General features: G+C 39.2%; 2 protein-coding genes and 1 long non-coding RNA gene across 10 annotated transcripts in view; 2 read left to right on the forward strand and 1 right to left on the reverse strand.

The window, feature by feature from the left end:
* TIMMDC1 (translocase of inner mitochondrial membrane domain containing 1) overlaps positions 1-4,435 on the forward strand; it is a 25,165-nt gene extending 20,730 nt beyond the window's left edge. For both annotated transcript variants that reach the window (XM_082394990.1, XM_082394991.1), the window contains exons 6-7: positions 318-428; positions 2,681-4,435. In XM_082394990.1, coding sequence (XP_082251116.1) covers positions 318-428; positions 2,681-2,831 — 262 coding nt within the window. In that variant the 3' untranslated portion in view covers positions 2,832-4,435. The remainder of the gene's footprint in view (positions 1-317; positions 429-2,680) is intronic.
* The window catches only part of CD80 (CD80 molecule), a 26,997-nt gene continuing 8,337 nt past the window's right edge, over positions 2,958-21,617 (reverse strand). For 4 of the 6 annotated variants that reach the window (XM_082394986.1, XM_082394985.1, XM_082394989.1 and 1 more), the window contains 4 exons: positions 18,634-18,951; positions 14,017-14,298; positions 9,756-9,869; positions 2,958-8,522 (listed from right to left, as the gene is read on the reverse strand). In XM_082394986.1, coding sequence (XP_082251112.1) covers positions 8,446-8,522; positions 9,756-9,869; positions 14,017-14,298; positions 18,634-18,951 — 791 coding nt within the window. In that variant the 3' untranslated portion in view covers positions 2,958-8,445. The remainder of the gene's footprint in view (positions 8,523-9,755; positions 9,870-14,016; positions 14,299-18,633; positions 18,952-21,617) is intronic. The other 2 variants (XM_082394984.1, XM_082394987.1) reach the window with 2 other exon arrangements.
* LOC309630144 overlaps positions 14,215-21,617 on the forward strand; it is an 18,446-nt gene continuing 11,043 nt past the window's right edge. For both annotated transcript variants that reach the window (XR_014245445.1, XR_014245446.1), the window contains exon 1: positions 14,215-14,317. This is a non-coding gene — a long non-coding RNA (uncharacterized lncRNA). The remainder of the gene's footprint in view (positions 14,318-21,617) is intronic.

Consider the following 21,617-nt stretch of genomic DNA (forward strand, 5'->3'; position numbering starts at 1 on the left):
TAGAACTTGTCATAAATATATTTTTTCCCGGTTTATTTATCATTCATGATAAAAATCAGAGCCAATTTATAGACCTGTTGTTTTTATACCAGTTAAATTTAGGAAGTTGCAATGATTGTTTTTCCTATTGTTCAGACCAGGAAGGAAATTATCTTAATATTTTTTTATTTGACAAGGACACTTTAATTATCAAATGTTCCTGTACCTGTCAGTGACCAAGTGGCTCGTTTGGTGCTGCTCACACCTTAGCAGAGACACTCATATTTCGCGTGGTTAACAGCTCTTTCTCCTAAGCATTCCCTCTGCCTCCCCCTCAGCACTCCTATAGGAAGCCTGTTGATGGCACTTCAGAAGTACTGTGGTGAGACAGTTCAGGAGAGAAAACAGAAGGATCGAAAAGCACTCCAGGAGCTGAAACTGGAAGAGCGGTAAGGAGCATGTTAAGACTGGGGTGTCTGGCTTTCCTATCCGTGGACAGTGGTGCCCTCTGAAATCAGTACTCTAAATTGCCGCTCAGTTCAAAGAGTCTGTTTACTGAGTCCTTCACCTGGCACCTTACCTGGTCTTTTAATCCTTTTTAATTAAGGAGAATGGAAAACTGAAAGACACTAATTGAGAATCTTTCCTTAGATACATTTTTTTTTTTAAGTTAAAATGTTGTAAATCTCATTTGGTTGCATATTTTTTCTTTTCCTATCTTTTTCACTGCATAGGAAATTACCTAAAGGAAATAAACAGCAATGAGTGAGCTTTACTTGGTTTTATTTAAAAGATGATATCCTTGTTTACACATACGTCTATGAACAATACTGAGCAGGTTAGGCCTCCACATTCAAAGATTCTACTTCTTGCTGTGGACGCAATAGGCATTAGGTAGATATAGTGGCTGTTCATGGACTAGATGCCACTGAGAACGATACAGACTGTCACCTGTTTATCTAGTCACTCCTTGGGGTCCAGCAATAACAGACTAAATGCTAATTCTTTTTAAGATCATCATAATAGGCTGCCATCTAGCACTTTGGTACAAATGATTCTCATGGTTCTGCTTCCTGGCCACTAAGATGACATCTGCTGCTGCTACTTTGGTAGTTTGGTAGATAAGCAGTCTTCTTTTACCCGTGGTTTTATTTGAAACTTCCATTTGTGCTACACACACACACACACACACACACACACACACACACACACACACACACACACAGACACACACACGTAAATTCTTAATATCTGTAGATATGTTGTCCAAGGACAGGTGCTATAGGAGAAAAAGCATTGATTTTAGAGCCAATGAAACCTTGAAAACAAACCTTAAATCCCAGCTAGACTATTGATTAATTCTGTGACCGTAGATGTTTTCCTTAACTTCAAGCACTCAGTTTTCTCAGCTGTTCTAAGGGCAGAATCACACCACAGTGTTCAACATACGTTTGTTTTGTTCGGTCTTCTTCTCCATAGTAAGAAGGTGAGTGAGATATGCAGCTCTCTAGGTTCTAGGATAAAGTACTTAAAATTCTGAATGCCAACATAAAATTTGATATTATGGAGAGTTAAAAGCATGAAAGTATTAGCTTATTTCTAGCCCTTTAGGTGTCCTAAGAGACTTCTTTTTTAAAAAGGAATCTTTGAGAAAGGAGTTGGAAAAGTAAGGAAAATATCTGGTTATTTGAATCTGATATAGGAAGTTATAGAAGAATTAACATTTGGAAAAATATGAACAAATAATAATTGTATTCCAATCAGAAAAAAAGGAAACCAGAAAAAAAAAACTAGAGAAGTTGGTCAGTTATTTAGAGATGGAAAACCTCAAGAATGGGTAAAAACAACAACTGGAAAGGAAATAGTGTCAGAAGTGTATAGGTTATTTATATATATATATATAATATATATGTGGTATTTCTGAGGACAGTTAATAAATAGTTAAGAACCTTTTATATGTCTGCTTCTTTGCTTGAAAATAACTACAGTATAGAGAAATCAACAAAGTGAGAATCTAGAAAATTGACATAGTGAGCAGAAAATACAGAACATTGGCTGTATTTTCCATAGAGCTATGAAAGAAGATATGGTCAAATCTGGTTATGAAGAGTTGAGAAGAAAGTCATAGGTGACCCTGATAATCACTTAAAGAAAGGAAGACACTAATAGTTGACTTGGAGAAAGAACTGATCTGTTATTTGGAAATTAGATTTTTTAACTCCTAGTAAATATACGTCTGTAGTGTTGCCCTATGTGACTTTTCCGTACTGAGATTACCAATGTTATAACCTTTGTGCATGTCCCACAAGGTCTGTCAACAGAGAGTTTAACAGAGTGGCAGGGGGTTTCACATCCCCCCTGGGCCCTGAGGGCAAGAGGACAGATTGGTTTCGAGGCTCACACCTTAGCTCAGGGTGCTTCAGCAACTGCATGTCACCCCTTCGAGAACTCGAATATCTTAAGGATCAGAGCTACTGCCCTGGCAATGTCCACGTTGGTAATGTGAGACTCCTGGCTGGCTTGTAAGTGGAACAGGTTAGGAGAGAGAAGAAAGTCATTGTATTTGAAGTGCAAGGAGCAATGTTTGCTCACAAGTTGTAAGGGAGTATAAGACAAACACTATCTTTCTAAAAAAAATTCTCTCTAAAAACCAAAGAAATAGAGCAGTACTTGATATATGCTTCTTGTTCTTTGATTACAGGAAAACCAGACTACACTTTACTGAGCTCCTCCCTGAAGAAATTGAAAGTAATTTACAGAAAAATCGATCCAAGGACGATGCTAAGAAAATTGAAGCACTGCTAAATCTTCCTAGAAACCCTTCGTCAGCAGGTAAACAAAACAAAGACTGAACATGCTCTGGACTTAAAACTCATTGGAGAGTTGAAAGGAGCTGTGTCGCCATGTCCATTGAATGCCAGTTGATCGGACTGCTGACAGATGTAAGCACTGGCATCTGTAGTGGCAGTGACTTGCTCTTACTTTTTTTTTTAACCAAGAATTGGGCTATTGTACTCTTACTTTACTCATCCTTAAATTTAAGTACATACTTGTATCTACATTGATCTATATATTTGACATTATATCTATATTGATTGATCAATATAGATTTCTTTTCCCTGGATTATACAATAGTAAATTAAGATTTCCCAAAAGATTAAAGTTGAATTGTACAGGTTGTAAATTTATTCTTGTAGCCCTTTAAAAGAGTACTGCAGGGATCACTAGGAGAAGGAGAGGAAGGAACCAGGTAAGGCAGATGGTCTGTGAAACCCTTGTGCCCTTGAGTCCTAGAAACAGTAAGGACCTAAATGTGTAGTCGTGTTTGGTTCTGTCTTAATAAAAATCAAAGATGGTTCCTGTGCCATTTAAAATAATATAAAACTTAACAAAAAGGAAGTAGATAAGCATTATTAAAGAAACAACCCGACCTTGTTTCCTCTCTCAGTAATGCTGACAAAGTATCTCTGCTGTAGTATACAAGAGTTACTCAGAACAGATACACTGTCTCTACACTCCAGGAGCTTGCTGCCTGAGAAGGAAGCCGCCCTGCAGATTATAACTTTTACTAAATGAGAGGTGAGAATGACTGAATTGAGTGTACTGAGAGGAAAAAACTGCTAGTGCTTTGTTTTGGGGTTAGACCTCTTGGTTCCTACTCTGAAAATACTGTTGTTCACGTGAGCAGGGTTTGTGAAGCAGCCTAGAGTAGGGGCTAAAGCCGTGGGCTCTGGAGGCAGAACAACTGGCTTGGAATCTCAGCCCTGGAGCTTCGCAGCCATGTGACCTGCAGCCAAGCCATTTTACTTTAAGTCTCAAGTTTTCTCATCTGTCAAATGAAACAGTATCCACTTCAGAATGAGTATTAAATGAAACGATGTTTGTAAAACATAGCACAATGCTGCGGCACACAGGGCATTATCTAACAACCGGTATTAGCAGTTAAAACGATACGCACCAGCACATTTTCACCATGATTTACATACTATTGCCACACTCCCAAAAGCATGTTTTTCTTAATTATCCAATTCATAAATTGCTGACAAATTGGCACTTAGTCAATCTGTTTATTGTTTTATTCACAACCACATTGAGATTAAATCCTTCAACTTATAAAATTATATGGTTGGTTTTAAAATAATTTTATTCATATCACAAAAATATCAGAATAATAAAAGTAAAAAATACTACTCCTTGAAAAAATAGTAGTAACACATTTATTAAATGTAATAAGCAATAATTTACTATAATTTATTTAAAGTACAAGTAAGCTGTCTCTTAGGTTTGTACTGTTTTGTGGTTACTTCTAGAGGTCTCCTTTTGATCATGTCCAAGGATTATGAATCTTAACTAAATGTGGCAATTCCTGGTGTGGTTTTTTTTTTTTGGTTGCTGTTTGTTTGTTTAAATTCTTGTAATTTTGTTCTATGAGCAACCATTTAAAAGTGTACCTCTGTTCCTTAGACTATATAGAGTAATCTAGCCCCTTTACAGCTACCAAAATTAAACGTTTTAAATCCAGCCCCATTTGAGAAACTTGGTCAACTTGCTGTGCAACTCCAGATTTTCAAATGAGAATGTCTGATTGCCCCAGGTTAAGTCACATCCACTCCTGGTCCAATGAGCATGGAAGGCAATTTCAGAGAAAGAGGAGTCATGAGTTAAGTAATGTAGGAACAGTAGTTGGCCACTTCTTTCTTTTCAATTCTCTGCTGATGTCAGAGGGATCCAGAAATACCATGGAGGAAAAGCCACGTTAGGGATCTAAGGAAGCCCTATGGAGTGCTATTTTCATTACTTCAATCAATTTCTGCTAAAGACAGCTTACTCTTTAGTACATACACAATAAAACCTATCTCATTTTAAATGAGAACCTTCTCATAAAGATTTTACAAATGAGATTAAACTAGCATAAAGCCATTTAAGGAGAGTATCAGTCCAATGTGAACTAAACAAATTATCACTCTCCAACCTTACTATTGCTTTGAGGTGTAAGTAAGTCCCCTACATACCAACATTCAAGTTGTGAACTGTTTTTTTTTTAATTTAACTAAAAATAAATTTTAATTCCTTTATATGTCTTTGAAGTAACCAAATAGATATGCCAATTTTTATTACAAAAATGAACTTATGAAGCTGTTTTCATTTGCGGTTACTTTCTAGAACAAGTTATTGGTTAGTTCATAAATTTTAAATAGAAAAAAAGTTTGTGTGTGTTTTGTACACATGCACAACTTTTGCTAAATCTTTTCTTAGAGAAGTTTGCATTTTCCTCCTTAACAGTTTATTGGTTGCGTCAGTCTTAACCACAGAGGTTAGCAGTGTGTATTAAGTATTTTGCTATGCCCTTGTTCTCTAATACAGTATTTACTTTGGCTCACCAATTTTTTCCAAGGAATTATCAAGAAGCATTCATCTGGGCTTTTCATAGTATTGATTTATTTTTTAGTTGCTCCTATTAAAAGAAAAAAACCAGTTCAATAAAATCTATTCTTGTTTGACCTATGATCTGGTAAGTTTGATTTACTTTACAAAACAAAAAATAAAGTCATTCTGTTTGCGCTTACTAACAAGTTGCGAACTTTTGAAGATGCGAACATGTGTTCGCATGTCCAATCACATAAGTTAGTTCAAGTGTCTGGCATACGTTGTCACGTGCGTGCATCGTTATGCTTTTGTGTACTTTACAGTACTGTATAGAGTACAGTAGTAACAGTATCTTTATTTCAAGCCCAGCATGTCCGGAAGCAAGCGTAAAATCAGCGGTATATAGCCGCTGTGTTAGTCGGGTACCTAGGCTAACTTTGTTGGACTTACAAACAAATTGGACTTACGAACACGCTCTCAGAATGGAACTCATTCGTATGTAGGGGACTTACTGTATAAGTCATTCATTCTACCTGTCAGAGGAAATTATTTTTAGATGGATCTACTTCCTCCTGAACCTAGTAGAGAAGTGGGAGAACAACAAAGGAGAGCACAATGAAAATGAAGTACTGGCTAAACACCAATATTTCCATTATCCTCATCTAGGTGTACATACACCATACTTCCCACACATTAACATTAAATTGCTTTTAACAACATAACATCCTTCTCCATTCCTTCATCAGATCAAGTCTCTGAAATTGACCTGATTGATTGATACTGGATAAATTCTGTTTCCAGAAGCACTTTGACTGATGTGTGTGTGTGTGCGTGCGTGTGTGTGTGTGTGTGTGTGTGTGTGTACACACACATAGCAGTTAATAGCACAAAGCTGGATTGATGAAGGAAAAGAGCACCAGAGCCAGGAAATCTGGGTTCTGGCCCTGGCCTTTACAATTCAAGTCACCTCCCAGGACTTCGATGTCCTTGTCATTAGTAAGAGTAGTTAGTATTCACTAATGTCTCTTCCAGGCCTAAAGAATTCTGTGTTTCCAAATCCTTGGTCAGGGTCACCAGAGCTACTTCTGTCCCCATCATACTCCTCTAGTCACTTTCAGCAAAGCCACTGGAATGAAGAGGCTCCTAGAGAACAGATACATGAAGGTCGAGGTGGGATAATCCTGGCCATTTGAGGAAGCTCCAAGAAGAGGTCGATCTCAGATGGAGGTGGGACCTGAAGAAAACATTAAAAATTTTTATATTTTTTATCACAAGGGTATTCCCAGCTTGAGGTAACATTGTAGATATTAGTCTTGATGGCTAAAGAACATAAAGGCAAGTCTAAATTATGGGAGAATTTAGGACAAGTCTGACAATTTTTACTACATGAAATATCAGGCAAATATTAAGCACCAGCTATCACCAACCAACCAAACATTATAGATCAAGGCACTCATTCACCTATGTGTGGGGCAAACAAAGGTGTATCAGGCACGCTTGCTCTTCTCAGTAAGCCTACAATTTGGTAAAGGATATAAGACGTGGCACATGAAAATAAACCCAGGGTGGAGAGTGACGTGCTAGAGAGAGCACTGCTCTAGTGGTCAGAGGCAGAACTGCTTGAACTGGGCAAGATGGCCACAGAATGCTTGTGAAGGAGACTGGGTTCCTGGCTTCATTATGAAGGATCAGCTGACTGAGCAGAAAACTTTTGCGATGGAAGGAAAGTCAGGGAAATGCTAGGTAACTGCAGAACTGAGGGGAACATCCTGGGAAGGGCATCCTGGAGAATGAGCAAGAAGTTGAAATGAAAAGAAAGCAGGACAGGAAGCTGAGAAACTGCTGTGGGGAAAATATGCATAGGCTGCTATGCTGCTGTGAAAGGAACCTGAGCTTGATGTCGAGTTTGGGTCCTGGTTTTGCTCCTTATTTGTCTGACCTTAGGCAGATCACTCAACCTCCGGGAGCTTTGGGTTTCTCTCCCATAAAACGGAGATAGAAAGATCTTGCTCATAGAGATTTTTATAAGGCGAAATGAAATAATGCTTTTGTAAAACATAACCTGTTATGTAAGTCTCAGGTATTATAGTTCACTTTCTTTTTAAAGGTAACTCTGCAGAATCTCATTGTTTAACGCCGCTGTTACCCTAAACTTCACAAGTCAAAACTGAACTGTTTATGGAGACTGATTTATAGTGGTTTACCCTGGTCCTGATGTCGGTCTTTTAGATTCTAATGTCTCAATGTTTCTCTTACCTGAAAAGACCTGGGGATTTTAGGATAGCACAGAATTGATGTAAATTAATAGTGTGACTCACAAAAGCTGATGCTGTGTTTAGGCTTCCTTAACATCCTTGGATGAATAGTAACTACCCCATCCTATGTAGAATCAGATCAAATCTAAAATTTTGGACACCATTTATTGACATTTAGTGTGTTCACCTGGAGCTTCTGGAAACTGCCGTGTGAAGAACAATAGAAACAACTGAGGATGTTTAGACTGAAGAGATCAACTGGAATGTGGAAAGTAAAAAGTTCTGAAACTTTTCCTGTAGACCCTGGGGTCTCTTCTGTGTTTTTAAGTGAGAAAATGACACGGAGAGGTAATTCTTTATGAAATTCGGCTCTGTAATTGGGTCAGTGGGAGATGACTCTGTTAGTAAGAGGCAGACAGATCAATGAGATGTTACTGAATTAGTACAGAGTGACCCCAGTCTGTGTCCAACAGTACTGAGGGATACAGGGGAAAAGGAGTGATCAAAATAAGGAGATAGCCCAGGAATAGTACACGTGTTTGACGGATACTGAAAGACACTGAGTTGACTGGCAAGAGGGGAACATTTCAAGATGGCAGAATGGCACGGCAAAGGACGAGGTTACAATAAGCAAATTTTATGTGGGGAGAAAGGAGAGAGGTGCCAACCATCTGTTTAGAGTACGTTGAATGTGGATTTTGAAAAGGTGGTAGTAGTAAAAGATCTTAAATTTGGTACTGAGAGGAAGAAAACCCTGTGTTCACGAGCACAAGACCTCACATATCCCACACTGGTAGAGAAGATACCTCGAGGTGTTCTGGTCAGCCCAATCCTTCCACAGATCCTATGTAGATGAGGACATCCTTTCCATTTCCATGCTCTCCTTATTCCTCCTTCTCTCTCTCCACCTTGCAGCATGTCCTTGAAGACAAAGCACAAGCAATAAAAATCTAGGGAGGTAAGTTTCCCTTAAATCACGCCCATGTATTTCAGCAAACCTTCAACTGGCTTAGAACTAGAGGAGTGGTTCTCAACCAGGGGTGATTTCCACAGCCACCACCACCATCACCCCCTGGGGGCATGTGCAATGTCTAGAGACATCTTTGGCTGTCACAACGGGGGCAAGAGGTGCTATTGGCATATAGTGAGTGGGGGCTAGGGATGCTGCTAAACATCCTACAATGCACAGATCAGCCCCCTGAAACAAAGACGTATACAGCTCCCAAAGTCAGTAGTACTAAGGATGAAAAACTCTGAACTAGAGAGGTTCACAGTCTGTATTAGAAACACCCTTGAGCCCACCAGACCTCTTTATCCTACCCATGGGGTAGGTTGTTCATAGCAAAGAGTCTCTAGTCACTTCCTCGAGCCTTGACATTTTTTTGTGCTGAAAGTTGGGAAAATCAGCAGATGTTGGTCTTCCAATTTTCTTTGCTCAGTGTACAAGATTTCTACTCCAAGAAAGGTTGGTGTTCCTTCATGATGACTATAGCCTTAGCGCTGGCCTAGCAGTTCCTCTTCATTTAATTACAGATTGAGGGTAGCATATGTGTAAAGCCAAAAATTTAGATTCATAGGAAAAAAATATCCTAGATATCTCTTCTTTCCTCACTCCTGATCTTTCATCCAAAAATAAATTCTGAACAATTGAGAATTGGTAAAATCACCTGTAGCCATATAGTTGCTCAACTACATCTCATTAGTGCATCTTACCCTCCTCCAAGAAAATGATTCTTGCCCCTAAACCTTGTCATTCTGCGTTTCCTCCAATTCCAAATCAAAGATTAGACTATCACTTTGTATCAGATATGTTTTCAATTTAGTTAGCAAGCCTCAGTGTCTCCAAGAAAATATTATACATTTAGGGGAAAAATAAAAGGACTAAACTAGAATGTGTCTTGAGGGCAGTGATCTCTCATCTTTGTAACTCCAGTGCCTAGTAGAGTGCCAGGCACATAGTAGGTGTCCAAGAAATATCTGTCCAGTGAATGAACAGAACTTGCTGAGACAAGTAAAGGAGACACTAAAGTTTCCATAGATTTGCTCCAAAAATGAGAATAAAATAGGCTACAACCTCGGAGAGGTGCTGACCCATACTGGTAGAGTTTGGGTGTCCAGGAATTGAGATCGTTGTGATAGTACAATATTACTTACTGCAGGACAGGCATGTTAGTGTTACTGCAATGATCACAGAAATCCCACATGCTGAGACTGGGATAATAATGGCCCAGAGCAGGAGCTGATTAGCAGAAGGGGCTGGTTTGGCTGCTGAAGGAAAAGAATAGTGTCAGCTCTAATGTGTTTCCAACTGCCTGATACCCATTCTGTGCCCCTTATATTGACACAACTGTAAAGCATTTTTCACTTTTTTGCCTGGTCAGCTCTCCAAAATGCAGCTTCTAGCATTTTTCTTGCATAACTCTTTAATCAGACACATACTTGTGAGCAACTAATACCAGATGTCAGATATTAAATGTGAAAAAGAAAATTTGAACTTTTGCATTTACTGAGTTAAGTTGGCATAAAAAAAGATTCTCAGGAAAGCCTTTAAAAGCTATCTTGTCTTCGTATCTCATTTCTATAGCTGATATTACTATGTATTGCTACTAATAGTTGATATTGTGTTCTAGATATACCTTTTTTTTCCCTTCTCCAGCTCTGTCATGACTTCTCCCTTTTAGGGTGTCCTCTTTAACACACACACACACAAACACACCCCTTACAGTAGCTGCCTAAAGCTACAGAAGCCACTTTGCATTCATTATCAGATACACATTTTTCATCATACAGCCTAGAGCTTCTGGAAGAATAGAAGAGACCCAGCAAAGAACCAAGCGTGGATGTGGCTTGGTAGTAGGTAGGATCATCCTGAAGGAGAGCTCTACAAACTGGCTATCAGCTGTAGAACACAGGGAACAGAGAAAAGACAGGGCACACGAGGAAGGCTGCGGGTGGGAGTAGAAAGGTGTATGCGGTACTGCTGTCAGTCCCTCCTGCTCAGGAGCAGCAGCTACACCATTTATTTTCAACCCCTTTGAGGAAGAGTTAGCAACATCTGGAGAAGGGCAGGGACACAAAAGGAATATTAGCAGCTCACCCTCTTCTGATTTCTCTGGAATGGCTTACAAATAAATATTGAGCATTTACTAAAGTACCGTTTCTCATTTTTCTGATTACAAGCCTTGGGGATAAATTTCGGTCTTTAGCTTATTGGACTTCTCATCAGCATTCGGCCCAGTTGACACTCTTCCTCCTGGGACGTCTATGACACCACATTCTTCAGTTGCTGTTTGTTGTGACTCAGTTTTCTTTGTAGGCTCTTCTTCCTCTTCTTGTCCTTTAACTACTGTTGTTCCCCATGGTTCCATCTGTGGTCCCATCCTCCTCTCACTGGCCCCGGTAATCATGGGGTGATCTCATCCACACCCAAGGTTGGAAACACCAGCTGATTTCTAAATCTGTATACCATATTTCTGATCTCATTTCTGAGCCCCAAATTTGTATTTTCAGCCGTTGACTATATGGTTGGATGCCAGCATCTCCACCTGACTAAAATTGAACTCAGTATCCATGTATTCTTTCCAAAGCATATCTACCACCTGCATTCTCCCATTTCAGCGAATGGCAACACCATCAGTGACCCAAATAAAAGAGGAGGCTTGCCTTTGTGCTCACTGCCCAGTAGCTCCCACTGACTTTCTGTGCTGTATTGAGAAAATCTCTGCAACTGATTCCTTTTCTCCAAATCTCCTGCAGCAACCGCCTTCGTTCAGGTTTTTCTGAACTCCAACTTAGTCGCCTTTATATTGGTCTCTTTGCCTCTGGTTTTCTGGGCTCTAATAATTCCTACACATTCTGCCACAGTGATCATTATAAAATGCACATTTGACCATAGAGCACCTACTACTTAGAGACTAGGGAAAGTCGTTTTTTTATTTTTCTCTAAAACACCAGATTGGGTGGAGACATCGAGTGATTAGCAGGGTTGGCCTCTGCAGACCAGAATGACACCCAAAATAACAAAGAAGCTCTTGCTATTATCCTGGGAGTCCAGATGTTTCACAAGTTCCAACTCACTCCTGACTTCCTCTCAGAGGTCACTCCTCATCCATCCTCAAGCCTCACCCAGCCTGGAAAGAAGGTATGTGTTTAAGAGAAAGAAGGGGGAACCAGTAGCAGCAAACCTGCTCTGTTGTGATGCCTATTAGGAACCTGGTAAGGCACCACAGGGCAGACCCAAAATCCCAAGTGCATAGTTGCATGAGGACATCTGTACATATAGCTCATTAGACAGCCTGAGTGGGACTCCCTGATTCACCCCTTCCACACACACACATATCTTCCAGTACATCAAGGGTTAACAAACTGGGCAGGCCCAGGCTAAAAGATCCATAGACCCAATCTGTTTAATTAATAAATTTGGGATAAAGGGTAGGTATTTAAATAGTAAAGCTTTATTCACATTGACTTATAACTATTCCTATCAACTATACACCTAATTTACGTTTGTTTATGCAGTCACCCCTTGACCTCTCCCACAAATGCATTATTTGCTTTTGACTCTAAGTGATACTTGCCGTCCAGTTCATGAGATCTGATGTATTTAAAGCTCTCTGACCACAGAGACAACACTGGTGCCTAGCAGGATGCTTGGTATGTGATAACTACTTAATAAAAACTGAATGCAAGAAGGAATGATTAAACACATACTGTTAATCATCTCTCCATTAGTCATTGTGAATGTGGACCAAATAGGACAAAGAACTAGTATTTTGAATTATCGTGAAAAGGGATACTGCTCATCCTTAGCATGAAGGAAGAATTGAGAGAAGGCAAACTAGGGAAAAGATGATAAAGCTGGGCAGTCTAAATCATCTTTAAATAATAGCTCCATCCTTTTATATAAAGGAATACATTCTATTTCCTATAAGTTAACAAACTACCATGCACAGGCCAAACCTGGCCTACCACCTATTTTTTTAAATAAAATTTTGTTGGAACACAGCTATGTCATTCATTTATGTCTTTTCTATGGCTGCTTTCATGCTATAACAGCAGAACTGAGTTGTTGCCAGAGACCATATGACCTGTAAAGAATAAATATTTACTATCTGGCCCTTTTCTGAAAATTTTTGTCAACCCTTGCCCTAGAATATCATATGTACTCATATTCCAAATATAAATGATGTCCAAAATAAAATATAATTGAAGCTGCTGTTACTAATTTGTGTACTACTGTCTACCTTAGTCATGATAATCTAAAATTGGTTAAATAATTATATATCAATAAAGTGACAAGAATGCTGAATTAATAAACTAGTTTTACTATAGGATTCAAAATTCATTTTTATAAATTCTTTAGAATACATAAAAGATGATAGAGATGAGTTTGGACTATTAATAAAATCATGTCAAAACTTGGATTAATTTTCCCCCCAAATTTTATCTCATTACCTATTGAGGAAAATAAAGAATCCACTCAAGATAGAAAGATCTAGAGTAAATCATTCACTAAGATGATCTACTAGACCATCTAAAATATCTCCTCTACTACAAGCAAAAATAAGAGGAAGATGTAAGACATACTACACATAATATATTATACTCGATGTATAATTTTTTACTATGCAGCCACAAAACATATTGTTATAAGTGGGGCTGGGGGTAGGGAGAGGCCTGGTGGTGCTCCATATAATCAGCCAAACAAGTTAGAAATGTATTTCAAGTATCTGAGTTCTTCTGTAATAACCCATTATGGGTTTAATATGCATGAATTTATAAAAGCCCAACTTTTTCCATTTTATATTTTCAGATGATTTCACCTCTTGGGGAAAGAAAATTCTTTAAGTTTACTACATGTAGGGTTAACTATTTGGTCATGGTTTTGGTTAAAAGTGACCACTTTTTTCAGGCATTGTCCTCAAGTAGTTTGTCATTCACCTTCTTTACCAGATTTGGTTCTGAATGAACCAGTAGTTCTTAAAAGGTACATTCACCCTCAAAAGACAATGATTTGACATCATGGGACCATGGGGAGGGGGCCCCCAAAATGAAAGTGCCAAAGCCCAGAGAGCAATTCCAAAGAAGGACAATTCTTAGTGCTTTCAATAACAACAATATTGTTATAGTAACTTCCTAAGATGTTGACTTGATGGATAGAACTTACTTGGATGTCTAAATTTTAGAATGCTTATTAAAGAAAATAAAATTAGTCTAGTAGCATTATAGTCAAACCTTGTACAGTGACCTTAATAAGTCATAGCGATACTTTCATTATCATTTTATTTGCATGTCTAAAAATACTGCAAAAAAAATACTATCAGAGTCAATATACATAATTCTGTAATGCATCTGGCTGAGTTATTTTCTTTTTAGACTCTACACAGCAGAAACTTCCCAGAACAATATCACTTACATTTTTGCCAGTTGAAGGTCTGTGACACTGTTAAGCCTCCATACTTGACAAGACACGCGAAGCTGTGGTTGCTTGTCATATTGAAATCCAGTTCACTGCTAATCGTGTAGAGCTCAGTTTCAGGATCCTGGGAAAGTGTTGTATTGGTAGCATTTAATTCTTCTCCATTTTCCAACCAGGAAAGGTGAGGCTTTGGAAAACCTCCAGAGGTTGAGCAAATTATCCTTCTGATGTTAGGAGATGGATTTCCAAGATCAGTTATACTAGGGACAGGGAAGTCAGCTGAAGAAAGAACAAGGATGTAAGTACATATCATTACATATTTGTGTGTGTGTTTATATTTTTAATAAATACCTAGCTTTAATAAGAATAATAAAATATAATTTGCAACTTCCCATTAAGTCATTAATATTTATGTATAATTCAAAGACTAACTTTGGTTTGAATTGGTTATATCAATTCTTCATAAGGAGGTAAGAGGGCACTTATTAAAGAAGTAGGTTCATGTGAATAAATATTGACATAGTATCAACACTTGCATTTGCAAGAGGTGAAGAAAAAAATAATAGACAACACGTTAATGTTTCTTAGGTCTGGACATTATCTCATTTCGTCTTTACGACAACCCTAGGAGGTAGGTTGTAGATCAAAAAAGGTCAAATATCAGTAATTTCATACGATTTAACCTAATACAATGTTTCACTTTATAAATAATCAAATTGAGGTCTAGAGAAGTCACAACCAATAAGTGGCAGAACTGGGATTTGAATTCAAGTTTTTCAGATACCAGACCTTTCCCTTCCCCTGACTTCTTTTCTTTTCTTTCTTTTTTTTTTTTAGAGCTTCAAACATTGCTGTTTTATTAAAACATTAAAAATAAGATTATATTGAAAAATATATTCTCAGAAAAATACTAATGCCATGGTATTAGAGATATAAACAAGCAGATTAAAATATGTCTGGCTTCTTTTCTTTTCCTTTCCTTTCCTTCCTTTCTTTTACTTCTTTTTCTTCTCTTTCTTCCTAATTTTTGAGGTATACAAAGTAGCTCTCTTTTATGTATCTATTTATTAATTCATACTATACTAAACACCTGGGAACCCACCATCCAAATTGAGAACCAGAATATTGACAGTAACTTGTGTAAATCTACTTGTATGGTCTTAACTTTGCTGTCTCCCTACTTCCCACACCTGAGGTAACACTACTCTAAAGTTTGTTTAGCATTACCTTACTTTTCCAAAAGTAGTCTTTAATCAGATAAACCTCTGTGTAAGTTTTACACTATTGAGCCTGTAATCTCAACCACTGTACTTTACTGATTCCCTTGCTCTTCTGATATGCCTTATGAGGACAGAGAGACCTTCCTAATATTCCTCCAAGATACTTGAGGCACTCTTTCATTTGTGTATTTGCCCCCTAATAAGATACTAAAGTAAAGCAAAGCATAGTGATATGACTGCAGAGAACACAGGAAAAAACTCCCCTCACCTCTTCCTCACTTATTGTTAGGCTTCAAGAATTTATACTTCTTAGCATAAATGTGGGGAACCAATCCCCCCATACTTCATCTCATATATTAGTTTTCTTTTCAGAATTCAGAGTCTCACAGAGAGATGTAGTATAGCACAGTGGTCATCAAGACCAGGTTTTTTGTTTTGTTTTGTTTTTATTTATTTATTTATTTTTGGTTGCATTGGGTCTTCGTTGCTGCGCGTGGGCTTTCTCTAGTTGCGGTAAGCAGGGGCTACTCTTCGTTGCCGGGCACAGGCTTCTCATTGCGGTGGTTTCTCTTGTTGCAGAGCACGGGCTCTAGGCACACAGGCTTCAGTAGCTGTGGCATGCGGGCTCTAGAGCGCAGGCTCAGTAGTTGTGGCGCACGGGCTTAGCTGCTCCGCAGCATGTGGGATCTTCCCGGACCAGGGCTCAAACCGGTGTCCCCTACATTGGCAGGCAGATTCTTAACCACTGCACCACCAGGGAAGTCCCAAGACCAGGTTTTAAAACCAGTTTTGCCTTTTAAGACTGGGCCAATTACTTAACCACTTTTAGTCTTAGTTTGCTCATTTGTAAGATGGGGATGATAATACCTGCCCCCAGCGTTGTAAGAATTAAATGACATCGTTAATATAAATCACATAGAACAGAGCCTGACACACAGGAAGTTAGTTAATAGACTAATGTGAGTCTTAAATTTGTCCTCTTTTAGATGAGTTCCCTCATTTAAATCAAGTTGCCAGGTGAAAGCTTCCAGGACTGCCTGGTGGCACAAAGTTATGACAAGTGACTATAAATGCCAAGAAAAAGAAAAACTTGGATCTGGTTAGGGATAGAGTCACCTTTCTTTTTTGAATTAATCCTGTTCCTAAATTAAGTTTGACATTTTCTCGAACCATTTTTAGTTGACATTATTATTTTTTACTCCTTTAATTTATCCTATAAGATCAAATGATTACAGTGGTAGCTAACAACAAGAATATTCTGTTTGTTTCTCATAACATCAGTATGTCATGTTTTAACTTTGAATAACAAATCCAAGTAACTCATATCCTAATTTCGATTCATGTTCATTTCTGCACTTCGCTTTTCTAAGAAACATTTAACCACAAGAATGCCACTAATACCAAGGATCATATTAAAAACCATCTTTTCAAGGTCTGGCTGGGCTTAGAACAGCCTAAGCTCTGTCTCCTATCCCTTCTATAAGGTGATCTGTTTAGAGTAACAGCTCCTAAGGCTTTGCAAGACTGAACCATCAAAGAATTATTCTTTTGTCTCTCATTTTAATCAATTAACCCAAGTTTTCACCACTCTTAATAGGTAGGGTAAGAATATCTTATTAGGAAAGGAAAAGGTGCATATGTTTTAGAAAGTTAATATGTTAACTAGTTAATTAACATATTAATATGTTAACTAGTATAGCTAGCTCCTCAAATGTGCTGCTTAATGAAGGCTTTCATCCATTGATACTATGCTGCTATTACATCATTTAGCAAATATAGAGAAAGCAACTTGTCCCAGTTAGCCTGAGACTTTCTCAGTATTAGCACTGAAAATCTCATGTCCAAGGAAATCCCTCAGTCCTGGGCAGAACGGGACAGTTGGTCACCTTGGCCTTGCTTCTCAAACTGCCATCCTCAGCAGCAGCACAGGCCTCACCAGGGAGCTTGTTAGAAGCGCCAGACCTGCTGCATTTGAATCTGCATTTTAACAACATCCCCAGGTTATAGGCACCTTATCATTTGGGAAGCACTGTTCTAACTGACTCAATTGGAAGTACCAGAATTGGTTCTGTGTCTAATTAAGCAAGCAGAGTTTCCATTTTCGTCTTCCCTTACCTGATTTTGGTGCCCCACCTTCCTTTTTGAGGCCCTCAGCACTCCCATGCTACCCCTTTAGCTGTCCTTGGTCTCCTACGATAACCTGCTACTAGGGCCTGCCCTCCCTGAAACTCTGCCTCTTCTCCTTGGATTTTCTTCTTTATCTTTCTATCAAAATGTACATGTTCTGAGTCTACTTCTGTCTGGATATTCTGTTAGAAAACTAACTATGTCTCTAATGTAATTAATTAATACAGGCTAATATGTCTGTGGTGGCATCTCCCCCAGGGAACACATTTTTATCTTTAACAGGGATCTTGTGGGGAAAAAATGCTGAAATTAGCAGGAGAAGCTATAATAGTGGGAACTCCAGGAATCGACACAGGTCTGAATTTTGGAGGAGGTGGGCTTCTCAGAACCCCTCACATCTCACCACCATATGATCATTTGCTTTCTCCATGGGTAGGGAATACACAGAGTGAAGTTCAAGATAATGTAAATTTGGCTTACCTCCTAAGCTTTAGGTATGATCTGGTTGTTACAGCTAAAGATTCAACATAACTGAAGACCAAAAGCAGGGAAGAACAGTGAAGACTCACTAAGGATCCACTTAAGTTAACTGATATCAAGGTTAATTATTATCCTTTATTAAAGGGTTTGAGTCTTTCCCCTAAAGCCTCAAGTGCCCAGGAAGAAAAAGAAATGTGTTTGAATTTCAAGTATGAGGGAATGGCCCAGGACTACCATTTCTCAATGAGGGCTCAGGATATATTAGTATCCTCTAGCAGTATCACCTGTGGTTAAGTCACGGCTTCTTCCTACCCTGCCCTTCACAGTTCTCTAACATCTAACTTTGTAGGAATGACCGTTAGAGGAGAGCTTCAAATATACAATAAATATAATAGTACAATAGCCATAGTATTTATGCCTGCATTGCTCTTATACCTTTCAACATACTTTACAAGAATATATTACTGGATCAAATCCAGTTAATAGTATAGCTACATCAAATCAAATGTGTCCCTTTATGATTCAGAAGATACTGCAGGTCATTAGAGTTCTCCAGGGTGATTGTCATGAACTTGGATTGTCGAAGTGCAAGAAATGCAACTAATAGATATTTCCAGGACATCCTGAGAAAACAGTTAGGGTTCACTGTAAAACTAGAGACTCAACCCTAAGAAATGAAGTGAGATACACCCCTCTTTGGTAAAATTTCCACTTAAATCAATAGGAGTATGTCTTTAAGGGCATCAAGAGTCTGCTGGCTTATTGAAAATCAGAAAGTTCCACTGACCTCTGACCATTAACTTCACCGAAGTCAGGTGCTTCAGTTTGTAAGACCCTTTCTCAGCCTTCTGAATAACACAGGTGTAGGTGCCATCGTCCGACAGGCGCAGAGCCAGGATCACAATGCAGAGGTTATTGGTGACATCAGTGATGGTGCGGTTCTCGTACTTGGGCCACACCTTCACTTTTCCAGACATGACAGCCAGCACCATTTCATTATCCTTTTGCCAGTAGATGCGAACTCTCTTCAGTTCTTCAGTGGATATGTTGTAATCACAGGATAGCATTGCTGCTTCTTTCACTGTTTTGGTCACCTGGATGATGCCTATGGAGAGGCAAACAGAACAAGATCTTATATCTATTAAATATAGATGCCTGCACAAGCAAGAATTTGGAGTTGGCAGTAACAGAATTGAGTGTCGTATCCAGTGACCAAGCAGGATTGGAGTGTTCAGTTTGATTTTGGTTTCTTTGGTCTCCAGTGCTTTTTTTCTCCATTTAAAAAATTGTGATTAAAAAATAACATAAATTTTACCATCTTAACCATTTTTAAATGTACAGCTCAGTAGCATCAAGTATATTCACATTGTTGTGAAACAGAACTTTTCCATCTTGCAAATCTGGAACTCTGTATGCATTAAACCACTCCCCTTTCTCCCTCCCTCCAGCCCCTGGTAACCACCACTCAACTTTATGTTTCTATGAATTTTACTACTTTAGATACCTAATATAAGTGGAATTATACAGTATTTGTCTTTTTATGACTGGTTTATTCCACTCAGCATAATGCCCTCAAGGTTCCTCCATGTTTTACATGTGTCAGAATTCCCTTCCTTTTTAAGGATATGATGATAATGACTAATATTCCGTTGTATGTATATACCACATTTTCTTTACCCATTTGTCTGTCCACGGACAATGAGAGAGAAGGCACACTAGTCCCAAAAGAAGAAGGACTTTAGGAGACCAAGCATATGAGTGCCAACTACCAGTTAACGTTATCAGTCCCACAGGGATAGCAAAGCCATAGTTAAGGAATGTGAGATTTTGAAGGAATTTCCCTGATCATTTTGGTGGTCTTATTTTACAGGTGAGGAAACTAAGCCCAGGAAAGGAAACTGCCCCAGTTTTGCAGAGAACTTTTTGGGCCACTCTCCTTGTTTACTGGTTTCCCCAATTTGAGGCCCAGTTCTAGGATAAGTAAGCCAGCACTGCCCACTCCCAGCTGGGCTCCATCACTGGGCTCTTTTGCTTTGAGAAACAGTCCATTTCCTTCCAGGCCCGGCTTGACCCATGACGTCATTCTGAAATGACTCTCCTCATCCCCACCTGACAAGGCTTCGGTTACTCCTCTGGACTGTTTCTGCCCTCTCTAGCTACCCTAAACAGATGGATATCTTGTCTTTATCTCCCTTGGCTATCTGCCATCCACACAACAGGTGCCCTACAACCTAGGTTTGCTAGAGGGTCCCCATTTAAAACATTTGCCCATTTCCCATCAGCATATCTCAGAAATATCAATATTTCAGCATCCAAACTCCATCTTTTTGTTATTTCCTAAGCACTCATCAGTAGCACCAAAATCCCTGTCAGACTATATTTTCTGGTTTTTTGGTTTAGAAGGCATAGTAACTTTTCCTATGCTGTGCTTGACCTAAAAGCAGAGTTCCTCTAAAGCCCTGGCGCTTTCACAACTGACCACCCCCCCAAACCCCCCAGTGCTACCATGTTACATCCTCCCTTCGGTATCCTCCAGAGCCACACAGAACCCCTGGGCAGGCCCATGTCTCACTAGGATAGGGATCTCATCTCCAGGCCCACTCTCCTTGGGCAGTAGGATCATGGGACACTAGCACCTCTCCATCTCACCAGCTATTCTACCTGCCTCCATCAGACTGGATGTGGCCCTACCGCAGCATTTAGGAAGAGAGCATTGTGATGGTAGGTATTTTCACAGCAGTGTGAAGTACCTCAGAATGATCGAAGGCACTTCTTCTGGCAATCGTGCTGAACATTGCCAGCCCTCGATTTAGGGAATATAACTGAAAAGGGGGAAATAAATGAAAAGGTATACTTGAGGGGAGCAAAGAATAGCTAAATAACCCAAACTCTCTTTAAAAAGAGATACAACGAAAGCAAAATGATATGTAGAAGGTGCATGGACTATGGATTCCTGTTGATTTGGGGTCTCGTCCCAGCTCAGCCATTTTCTGATTAACCTGTTTCCTCATCTGTAAAAATGTTATGATGCCTACCTCTCAGGATCACTGTAAACTTAAATTCAAATAAAATGATATAAATGGAAAAGTCCCTAGTACATAGCAGGTCTTCCGTTAAGAGTTTCCTTTCCTCTCTCTCCCTCCTCTCACCCCCAACTCGTACTTTCTGGTCTCTTTCATCTCACTCAGGGGTTATGTCAGACACATGGAACCCTGGTCTTGCTATGGACCAGACAGACCCCATGATAGAAAGCAACTCACTCATCCGGGGTCCTAAATAACTGTGTCTTTCCTGTGCCCTGTTTATTCCCACCCAAAAAGAATCCAGGATTTCTAAATGATTTTGACATGTGGTGACATTAGCAAAAAGAAATCCTAACTGAAAGTGAGCTAATTTCAATCATAGTTCTTAAGGAGTTTTTGTCCAGCCATCTGAGGAGAAGTGTGGGTGTTTGTCTAAAGGTCAACAGCAAACCATCAATGGGCTCTTCGATGTTCCTATGTGAGATCCCCTCACCAGACGCTGGTGGTGAGGAAGAACCAGACTGAAAAGAGGAACCAAAAATCTTCTGGGCAATTCCCACCAGGACCTGGCTTCCATACTCAGGGACTGCTACACGCGTTTACAAGAAAACGGTCGAAAGATTTCTGAAGGGTTTTGTCCGCTTCAGTGGTTCTGGAGGGGAAAGTCAGGTCTCAGCATCACTGCCTAAATAGTTGGATTTTGAGCTTGCTTTGCCATTTTACAAACTGGCCTAGCAACACCTACCTA

This window comes from Balaenoptera borealis (assembly GCF_965194805.1).
Source record: "Balaenoptera borealis genome assembly, chromosome: 5".
Lineage (NCBI taxonomy): Eukaryota > Metazoa > Chordata > Mammalia > Artiodactyla > Balaenopteridae > Balaenoptera > Balaenoptera borealis.